General features: G+C 36.5%; 1 protein-coding gene across 2 annotated transcripts; it reads right to left on the reverse strand.

The window, feature by feature from the left end:
- Positions 1-5,045: 5,045 nt before the first annotated feature.
- Positions 5,046-11,204, reverse strand: LOC137179485 (CD209 antigen-like). Of its 2 annotated transcripts, none has more exons than XM_067584169.1 (7): positions 11,056-11,204; positions 10,583-10,713; positions 9,125-9,223; positions 8,224-9,018; positions 7,730-7,872; positions 6,509-6,618; positions 5,046-6,386 (listed from the first exon to the last, which is right to left on the reverse strand). In XM_067584169.1, the coding sequence occupies exons 2-7, from the start codon at positions 10,689-10,691 to the stop codon at positions 6,248-6,250; spliced, it is 1,395 nt and encodes a 464-aa protein (XP_067440270.1). In that variant the 5' UTR covers positions 10,692-10,713; positions 11,056-11,204; the 3' UTR covers positions 5,046-6,247. The 2 variants fall into 2 exon arrangements, with proteins under 2 accessions (XP_067440270.1, XP_067440271.1); XM_067584170.1 differs by having other exon boundaries at positions 10,583-10,663; positions 11,056-11,194.
- Positions 11,205-11,208: the final 4 nt, after the last annotated feature.

Raw genomic sequence — 11,208 nt, forward strand, 5'->3', positions numbered from 1 at the left:
ACCAAATTCTCCCATGGGCAAGCACTCGGCGACAGCAGCAAGAAAAAACTCCCCTTCATGGGAAGAAACCTCGAGCAGAACCCGGCTCTAGGTGGGCGGCAATATGCCTTGACCGATTGGGTAGAGAGAGAGAGGGAGGGGGACAGGTGACAGAGAGACACAGAGAAGCACAGCAACAACAGTAATAACAATAACAAATATAATAATAATAAAAATATGACTAATAATAATATTATTAGGTGTGGGCATCAAGCAGGACCACAGCATAAAAACTCCAGGGAAGAAGCAAAGTTAGTAACATGCATTAATGGTACATAAATGTGTACAGATGGAGAAGGAGAGGAGGAAAGAGGAGCTCAGTACATCATTGGAAGTCCCCCGACAGTCTAGGCCTATGGCAGCATAACTAGGGGCTGGTCCAAGGCAAACCTGGTCAGCCCTAACTATAAGCTTTATTAAAAAGGAAAGTTTCTTGAAAGTTTAGTCAAGTCAAATGTATTCATAGCACATTTTAAATACAACTAAATAATTAAAACTAAAGATAAATAGGAAGTAACATACAAAATTAATGTAATTTCATCATTATATTAAAAATTAAGGGGACTCAAAGGTAACTGTATAAACAGTCTAGGAGGTTATCTGACAGTCACTAACAATACTGAATGTCAGGCTGCCTGCCTACTAATCAGTACGCTGATGTGGTATACAGCACACACATAGAGTCAAGGTCCAATTAGACAGTTCTGACCATAAAAGTTGACAATGGCAAAAATGGAAGTTTTACTCTAAAACACTGTTATTACCTCCTCTTATCATTTTTTCCCACTTTACAACAGCCTCACTGGTGTTTTCTCTCAGCATACTAATCAGGCCAGAGTGCCTATTTCTTGACATGCTAAACATAAATAGACACGTGCAGATACAGCAAGATGAATGCAAGTTATCATAACATAATACACAAAATAATTAATCATACACAAAATAATTAAGAGCCTCCATCTGATATTTAGGTCAAAATGAAGTCTAATTCACCTGTTTATATGACGTCCACATGTTTTAAATGTACAAGTGGGTGCAAATACCCTTTTCCCTTTCGATTACAAGGGCATATTACACTAGGGTATAACACACTGTAGCACTTTAACACAGGCGGTTAAATGCACAACACAAGTGGATCCTTATATTTCCAAGTAAATGAGACATGTTTCTCACTTGATGTTAGTAAAACTGGGATCATATACTGTAGGATCTCAGTAATGCAAGCAATATGTGTTTGTGAGTTAAAGTATATTAAAGTATGTGACGCTGAGACTTTTTACCTTTCTGAAGAGTGGTGTACAGTACACATGGAGTTGCTCCCACACAGCAGTGCAGCAAAACTGAGAACTCACCACCTACCTGTTTGAGTGGGTGGGGTAGTGGATTATCTAGATAGACAGAAAGATGAATACAGAGACACATAGAGAGAAGGAAGTGTGTATGTTTGTGGGATGAAGATTACATGTTCCCAATCCAGCTGTGGATGTTCGTCAGTTGTCTGTTTGACTGCATCCATATGTGTACTGTACTTAGGCCAAGTACTAGCAAAGCCAATAAGTGAAAAATCTTTCGAATGATGACACAAGCATCAAATCTGGTATAGGTTATCTCCAGAGATCACTTTTTGAAAAAGTAAAATGCCACCAAAATTCTTTAACCCCTTAACATCCACCCTTTTTATAGAATTTTTGCCTATTTGGCACACCCAAATGGAAAGCTTATAACAGAAGAACTGTAAGGCCATGATGCATGTATTAGGCTTCATTTGACATGTGACATCTTCTAGTTTCTGGAAATGTGTTTGTTTAGCATGTGGCTAAAACATAAACAAAACTACATCAGTTCAAATAAGGCTCAAAAAAGTGTTTTTGGTCTGTGTCTATTATGAGTCATATTTTACTAACAATAATTAAGACAGGTTTTATGCCAGTACTATACAGAACACCATATACTTTCTACATTTTGTCAACCTGTATAAAATTCCAGACCTCCAAGCCTAACCTTATGGGAGCAAGGGAGTTTTTAGTTTGTGGTGTCACTGGTGTCCCCGAACCTCTCCAATCATCTCCAACTGGCCAAATTGTGCCAATTACTTTTACTCATTACTGCGTGATGCTACCGCTTACAACTGGCTTAAACGGGTTGCCGACGACCCGGTGGAGTTTAAGACGTTAAATCTCTTAGTCTTAGTCTTTTTTTCCAAATGCTGCCCATTATGTTTTATACTCATTTTTTAACCAACTGACCTTGACAAAATATGTATTGAGCGTGGGATGAATCAGCACTGACCTAAAAGCCAGCTGATAGTAATCAGCCGACACCCACAACTATGACCTGATGCTACACTGTAAGTGTATATGTTGGACATCACAGCACTTGAGCACTGATGCGGCTGTGAACAGTTACTATATGCCTCTATCTAATATAAGTTTACAATGTCAATATGGAAAGTGGTAAAATGTGCGATATAATATGAAGTTTGCACATTCTTTTTCTCTAAAATAAAGGTTTATGATAATCATGCTTTTTTCCAGGGTAATTTGACTGTATTTCTACAAGTCTGTTTCATTAAATTGACACTGACATGCAGGTTATAAATGGAATAATTTCCCCGTCTAACACTAGCATCTGCTGTGTGCCTCTCAGTCCCAGAGAAATTGGCAGAAATAGAGTCACAGAGCAGACGGGCTTCAAGTTTTGTGGAGCAAAGTGAAGGAATTATATAGTTAAGTTTGTCAGATAAAATAGTTGATTTAATCAACTGTATGAAAAATCATTTTCCTAAAGATATTTGGTATTTTCACTGTGTGCATTTTGCATGCCTTTATGGGCCTTGAAGCTGAAAAAGCTCAGGAGATGATATAATTATAAATACAGTATGTTAATATGGGGCAGAGAGGAGGACTTTTTTTATCAGACAAAATGAATGCATTTGTGAACAAAAAACTAACAAGATAAAAAATTGCCAAAACACTGCGCGGCAACTTGCAATTTGTTCCTCAAACATTTCCAGAGTCAGTGGATTTGACTTTTCTTCAGTCTACAGCAGGCTCCTCACAGCAAACTGCAGACTTGTCTATGTAAACTGATGATGACAGTCTCTTTGGTTTGGTAAACTATGGTTGGTAAAAAGTATATTGGCAACATACTGAGTGCAGGGTAGATCATGCTGGTTGGGAGGACAGTAACTGCAAACAACAGCTCAGATCTCTTCGAAACATCAGGGGTAGAAACCTGTTACAAGTTGCTTGTTTAACATCTTAACCTAAATGTGTTGATAATCCAATTTATTACACTGCAGTTAATAGGTAAGGTTTGTTGTAAATATGCTAAAACAATCAACTGTTCTGATGAATCATGCTGCACATTAGGTGAAATATTTAGTTACTGTTTGTCTTTCCAAAATGATCTAAGAAGGAAGAAAATCAAGGGAACACTCACAGTACAGAGAGAGTAATGAGAACACACTCTTCAGCAAATGTGAAGGCGGATTGGAGAGGAATGAGTAGGATCTCTGGCGATGAGACTGTTGTGCCAAATGATGGAGAAGATTCAAGCAACAATATGACAGACTCATCCTCATTGTTACACTGTATTGTTGTATTATTTAATGTTTTAGATGATTGTACTTCTCATGGGCTTAAAACATGTAGAACTTTGATTCTGTGGCACAATGGAGATAAATGCAGGTCAATGTAGCTTCCTCAGCACTATGTCCAATGAGTGGAATGAGGGTTGTAACACAGAGGAAATGCTAAGTAAACAATGTCTGAGAAAAAAGGTCAGACATAAAAAGCACAAAGAAACTTTGATCATGGAAGTTCATTCTTGAACTTTGAGAACAGTAGAAAGAACTATGTGATGTCCCTCCCTGTAGTGGACTTACCAGGTTTAATCCAGGTGGCAAATGTTCGACTGTGGAGAGCTGCCAGCTCACCTGGGCCCTCTAGGCAATAGAAATTGATACATAAGTTTACTTCTCCCTTCAGCCGGCATCCACCCTGTATAATGTTCTATCTTCATTTTGGAATCATTCATTGCCTCCACAGCACATACTGTATGTTACACACCCATCACTGCTGTCACTGCTTTCATTGCTGATATGGCTAATATCCATACACTATTGTTTATGAGTTAAGATTAATAAATTATTTTCTTTCATTTGGGGGGAGAAGAGCAAAATGAAAAAACAACTTGACATAGTATGATCTTCTCAAGCTGTTATGGTGAACATGCAAGCAAATTGTTGCTATACTCATTCAGAAAACATGGAGCAGCACTAGCATTCATTTGAGGCAACTTGATGAATATTTACTCTCCTTGTAGCTCTGTTTTACACTACACCAAACCAGAAAACTACATGACTCTTTAGTTGCTAAATGCTCCACTATGTTCACCAGCCAGTCACTAACTTTGTCTGTCTGCAGTTTGGTGCTGGGTAGGTAGAGTATACTGTGTTTATCAGAGGTTTTTAGATTAAAACAGCTGCCTGTTGCATCTGGAATACAAGTTTGATGAGAGTGGAGTTCAGGAAAACCAAAACAATGAGCTGAAAGAAACTATAAAAGTTCCATAGAGTAAAGATGAACTATGGTTCTAACTGCAGTAATGTCGTCACTGAACCCCTTTGTGACAAGTGTGTCCAAAATGTTTCAGAGATGGAAAGAAATGATGAGACATCAATAGACAAGAGGAAACAAAGTTGACTGGTGCTGGCTGAATGTCATCTGGTTCTACTTGAAGTTCTGGTGGCGCAAACACATAATACTGCATTTGCTTAATGTCAACTATAACTCAAAATGTATAAGCAAAGCCAATTGCCATCATACTAGTAAGGTGTAAACATTACACCCCTGTCTTCTTAGGAATAGATCTGGCTTTCCCTTGCCATTAGTCAGTTCCAAAAAGTCTAAAAAGGGTCATATAGACAGTAGATTTCTCTACTAGATATTGCTACTAAGCAAACTCTGAAATAGCTTAAACACAAGCGCAAAAACACAGGTGAATCATATTTGAGTTGTAGGTGTATTAGTTAAAAGATTGCAGTGTAGTGTAGTGTTCATTATACTGAGTGTAATCTTTTGGTTAGATTTGACTCAAAATTGGTCAGAACTTTCTTTTGGCCTCCATGTCTATAATAATGCTCTCTTAATCTGTCTATTCTCCTGATTGATGCAGCATAACACACATTCATTGTTTAAACCCTTTTCAAAGAAAAATAGGAACAGAAATTGTTCTAATATTCATGGCTTCATGCAGGTGTTCAAGGTACATATACACATATAGACATATAGATGAAATCTATGAATGTGAGTCATTACATTAGTTGTACAAGATGAACAATTTGTAATTAATTCATTATATGCATGTACATGAATGAATATCTAAAACGTCTTTATAAGAATATAAAATAAGAAATAATACATTTCATCGAATTGTAAGCAGAGCACAATATTTATATACAGTATTTTGACCCATACATTTCAGTAGTAAAAGCATAAATTGAATGATTATTAATGTTACAAAAATAATGCAGTATATTTATTGCTGGTGTCAACATAAATCAGTGTGAGACACTATTGGTGTGCAGTATTACCCTCTTAGTTAAATGACAAGCAACGATAACTGAGTACAAAATAGCCATCAGCAGTAAATTAACAATTCTCTCTTTCACTGTGTGAACTTCTCTCAAGTTGTTGAGTGATTTTTACCACTGTAAAAGCAGGAAAAAAATGACCTACTGGTTAGAGGACACATTTTAAATCAAGCTCCATCCAGTCTCACCATCACTTAACAGGAACCTATAGCAAGTACAACTCACAACTAACAACTTTGAAAATGTATTCATTTGTTAATCAACCAATCACAGTAGCAAGTTAGTTTGATATAATCAGGGAATGTCTTTTTACGTATAGGTACACTGTATATTAATCAGTTGTCATTCTTTAAAAATGCCAATTAGTGGATATCTAATAATCTGAGGCAGAAAGCAGCCATAGTACTAGCATAATTGTCTCAACAGTATGTACACATATCAATGGAAATCTCAGTTTCCTTTGAAACAATCATGGTTGTTTACCAGGATGGTTTGCTGCTATCAACCTACATTAGCCTGTATCTGCACCAGCGTAAGCTGGACTGCCTGCTAAATTCAATTTGTCAGTACATTCCTTGTAACAAAAACCTATGTTTTTAACTGTTATCAAACCTATATCTCACAGATCCAATTTTGTGCGATGTTACAGTTCTCATCATTCCAGTCGCCCTGTTTTGTTGCCCTGTGCCAGAACTCCACACAGTCCTGGTCTCTTCCATTATAGCTGTTGGGCTGGCCTGAACCCCAAAACCTGCAATCCAGAGAGAGACATCCAAATTTTAAAAAAATATTGCTCTATCCTTGGGTGGTTTAAATCAACATTGTCAAGAGATTTTATTTTGGTCATAAAGCAATATGAGTCTTGTCTCTTACGTTGTGGTCAGTGGGGTCCCGTCCACCCATTTCCACTGCCCTTCTACTCCTTCATCAGTCAGTCCAATCCAAACTTCTTTCTCACTTCCATACAAGCTATTGATGAAGGTCTATGAGGGAAGAGACACAAACTTGAAGCTATTGTAGTGGTTTCTCACGCATAAAATAGCATAAAAATAAAAATCAAATTTAACATTTTACTTTATTAGCACGTCATACATACAGTTGGAGTATAGTGGAGAAAATAGCTTAAAGCTGCAATAATCAATATTTTATATTAACAATGGATGAAATTGCTACCTGGAATATGAAAGGTGTTGCTCTGCAGTTTCACAGCATTTTAGTCTATTTCAGGTCATTGTTTTGGCTGAAGAGCCCACAAATTTACTGTTTGCTCAGCGTTGCCCGCTGCTGGCAACAGTCATCTTATTATTTATTTTCAATGCAGGAGATACACTTAAAGCTGCACTGATCAGTATTTTATGATATGATATGAAAAATGGCTCAAATGACATAAAGGTTTCACTCTGTAGCTTAAACTAAGAGTTCAAGTATAAAATATAAAAAGACAATATATGAATTATTTTTATATATAGGTGAAAAATACCATCAACTACATCAAAAATCTATTGTATGTTTTGTAGTATTTAGGATTAATTTTGTAAAATCTGCAAAACAGGCTACTTATAAATTGACCATTTGAGCACCTTTTTTTCATTGAACAGTTTCATTTTGGTGCGATGCATTTTTAGAAGTAGATAAAGCTCAGCTTCTTTTGACTTTGATTAGCCTATAATTATTTCCAGTAGAGTGCTTGTCAGCTTTGTTGACCACATTTTCAGAGATTTTTCAGTTTTTCACATTTTCAGTTTTAATGACAGGAACAGGAAAACAGCTGTCTGCTACAGCAGCAAACAGGTTTGATGAGGGCGGAAAACTGAACCAAAACAGTGAAGTTGTGAGTTGTAAATCCAAAACAATGAGCAGAAAAATGTAAGATGCTTTGTGGAGTTGGAGTTGAGGGGAGCTGTTAATTCTTTGTGGGTTCGTCACTATGAGGGATCCCTCTCACATTACATATAGTCAGTTGGTCCATTTTTGATATAAAATATTCAGTAAAAAGCCCTCTAGAAGCTGATTCATTGTATTTTTACAATAAAAATTTATATAGTGAAACTTGCTCATACATGCCTATAGAAAAATGCACACAGATAAACATACCATTTCTGCTTGGCTCTTTATGATTGCCAGATCTGCTCCTTTGCTTTTACAGTACTCTCTGCTCTGGCTCCAGGTTTTCTTTTCAATGGAAGTGTAGTAGCAGCTTAACTCAAACTTCCTCCAGCCACTGGGACACTTCTTATCTGTAATTGTAAGATATTTATCGATCAATAATCAAACACTGACAAGCATACATGCTCACAAGCACTGAGAGAACATTTTTAGGTAGTTTTCTGTAGGTTTGGATTTGTTTTTTATCAGATGGCATTTTAAGCCAAATAAACTGTGTCTTTACTAGTGTACTGAGAGAATACATCCATGAGTGAGAGTTAATCTCTCAAATCTAATCAAGACAAAATTCAGGCATTGCTTTCAGCTGTGTCCAGGATCATTTTGACAAAAAGGCCACATGCATTTTTCCAGGTGAGATGACATTTTCCCAATATGAAATGAGTTTAATATATGCTCTTTTTTGTCTGTTTCCATCAGTTTACCTTGAATCGTTGTGTTCAGTCTCTCAACTTCCCTCTGCAGCTGGTCTCTCTCAGCAGTCAAATTGTTGTTTTTCATTTTCAGCAGGTCTCGCTCCTCAGTTACATTTTTGCAGCTGCTTTCGAGCTCTTTTTTCTCTTGTATCAAGGAATTGTAAGAAGCCTGCAACACATCTGTGGCATTTACAAGTAAGTTGTAAGTAGCCTGGAGAGTGTCTTTTTCCATCGTTAGGTTTTGGTGTCTGCTTGCAAGCTTGTCTTTCTCACCGGAAGAGAAGTTGTATCTGTCCTGTAAATGCTCTACATTCTTAATCAGAGCATTGTAACTCAATTGCAGCTGCTCTCTTGATCTGGTTGCATTATTGAATTTGTTCTGTAAATTGTCCCTTTCTTTGATCGCTGAGTTATAAAGGCCCTGTATCTCATTTTTGCTGTTAAGCACTGTATCGTGTTGTTGTTTAAACATGTCTCTGGCTTTAGTCAAGGCATCGTTGTTAGTCTGTAACTGGACTTTACTTGCCTTTTGCTGCTCTAACTCTTTGCTTAAAGCAGCATTAGTGGTCTGTAACTGGCTTTGATCTTGTTTAAGTTTCTTTTTTTCCTCGATCAGTAAATTGTTATTGGTCTGTATTTGATCTTTCCTTTTTGCTAAGAAGTTTAAACTTTGCTGTAACTGATTACGGTTGGCTTCAAGATTCCTTTTCTCTTTTTGCACCGTCCTCAGGTTCTCCTGTACGTTGTCTTTCTCTTTATTCATGTCTGTTATTTTGTTCTGATGGTCTTGTTCCACTTTTTTGTCTGCCAGAGAGGATGAAAATTAAATTATGAATCAATGATTTTACCATCATCAGGAAACTTTATGAAACATGAATATTTGACAGGGAAAACAAAAAGGTAGACTCACAGTGGACACTCTGACCTATGATCCCAACCAGAAGGACAACACACAGCAGTCCGAGGCAAACTGTTGCAACCTTGAGAGGGTTGTTCCTCAACGCGTAAGCTGAATGACAGCGAGAATAGAAACAGAGACTTGAAATTGATTAAGAGTTCTCAGGAACTTGTGGTTTTATGCTTCATCTGTATTTTGACATTAAATGGTATTGCAAAATGCTAAACAGGACATCTATTAAAAGAGAAAGTGCTGACTAATTGTTATTTAGAAATGCATATGATTCTATATATATATATATATACATACACAACATATTACATATACCAGCAGAAATCACATATATAATTTGTAAAACATATAACAAGTCAGAGGACCTGTCAAACCTATTAAGATGGTTGCTGTATCATTTTTATCTTGGGTCGGGTAATATTGAAAAAATCACATTTTTTTAACTTTTGATGTAGTAAATTTGAAGTTAATTTGAGAAAACATCTATGAATAAAATAACCAGACAGAAATTAATGTTTTGGCTTATCCTGTGAATTAACTACCTGAAAAATCAACTACACACATTAAATCACATTAAAACAACAACTTTGTTTATCCAATACAGCAATCAGTCAGTCTTGCTTGTGATTTGCAACATTGTCCAACGGTACTGATAAGATAAATGCCTAAATATAAATTCTATGGCAAAATCTCAATCAACTGTCAAATTCCTATGGTCTCATAATATATTGTGTCATTTAGAAGTAGCTATACCTCGGCTTAGCTTCTTAAGTCCCAGTGATTTTTCACTTTTTCCAGTACACTGCTTGGAAGCTTTGTTAACCACATTTTAGAGTAGCTTCTTGAAATTTCTCACTGTTTTAATGGTAAGAAAACTGAGTTACAGCAATAATAGTAGATGCTTTTAACCACCGTGGGGGCAACAAGAACAAGCTATAAACACAACACCTTATCACCTTATACTGTAGTTGTTGTGGCAGGCACATATCTAGCAGACATGGAGCAACATTAGCATGTTTTTGGTGCAATTTCAATGCAGTCCAATATTTACTCTTCTTTTAGGTCTGCGTCTCCACCAATTCCTCCACTGTTTTAACAAACAGTTGTCTACTGTTTGGTGCTGGTCAAAGGTTTAAGGTTTAACTGTTTCCAGACACATGACTCCAAATGTTGCTCTGTGTTAGCTGTGTAAATAGGCAATTGTTTGCTAACATGTTTGCCATATAAGCTTTAAGAGGTAATATGTCAGTGATGTATTTACATTTATCTCTGAGAAATCAGAAACTGAACAAAGAGACAGAACTAAAAAAGAAAAGTTGTTGGCAAAACCATGAACACCTGAGGCTAAAATGTTCTGTGAAGGGAAAGCGAACTGACTGTTGACAGTTTGGGTTGACTGTCTCATGGTATAAATTGTATAAATATCACCCAACATTATTTGAAATTAAGGTTTGTTACCTGACAACCGAAGGTTGGGCATGCCATCCTCTAAAAGTTGCTTGTAGCTGGTTTTACTGTCACTGACATCCATGTTTGTCACTGTAAAGGATTTGTACTCGACAGTCATCTTTGCATCTGCTCCTGAGAGTCTTAATGGTAAAACAAAAAAGAAGAACTAGCACCAGGTTTAGTTTTCAATAATGTTACTACAAAATCTCTCCCCTTTCAATCCTTTCCCTCTCATTTATGTTCCTCTTTTACATGCTTTCCAGTAAGTTCATATCTTTGCATAAAGAAGATGCAAAATGTATCACAATGCTTTTATATAACCAAGATTAAAATTATCTATATACATCCTCAAGGTGCTGAAATGGTGCTTCTTTGTTGCTAATAGCTTATAATAATTTAATTCATGTGCCAGGAATTAGTTAAGCTTTTTGCAGTCCAAGAAGTGTATTAGTAATGTAAGATATAAAAAAAGTAAATCTTACCTCTCCTTGAAGAGATGATGACAAATACAGCCTGAAAATATCAGAAAATATCAAGGAACTTAGTTTGAAAGTAAAGTCTAATTTATAAATTGCCTTCCAGTAACTTCACCGTGCAAGGGCCATCGTAGTTATGTGTCATGAAATGCCACGTTT

Source organism: Thunnus thynnus, chromosome 3 (assembly GCF_963924715.1).
Source record: "Thunnus thynnus chromosome 3, fThuThy2.1, whole genome shotgun sequence".
Taxonomy (NCBI): domain Eukaryota; kingdom Metazoa; phylum Chordata; class Actinopteri; order Scombriformes; family Scombridae; genus Thunnus; species Thunnus thynnus.

Excerpts from the sequence above, each read along its gene's own strand:
- LOC137179485 (XM_067584169.1), bottom strand. The coding sequence starts at position 10,691 with ATGACTGTCGAGTACAAATCCTTTACAGTGACAAACATGGATGTCAGT. Across the intron at positions 7,873-8,223 it reads ACTGAACACAACGATTCAAG|ATAAGAAGTGTCCCAGTGGC; the intron begins GTAAACTGATGG and ends TTACAATTACAG. Across the intron at positions 6,387-6,508 it reads GGGACCCCACTGACCACAAC|GTTTTGGGGTTCAGGCCAGC; the intron begins GTAAGAGACAAG and ends TCTGGATTGCAG.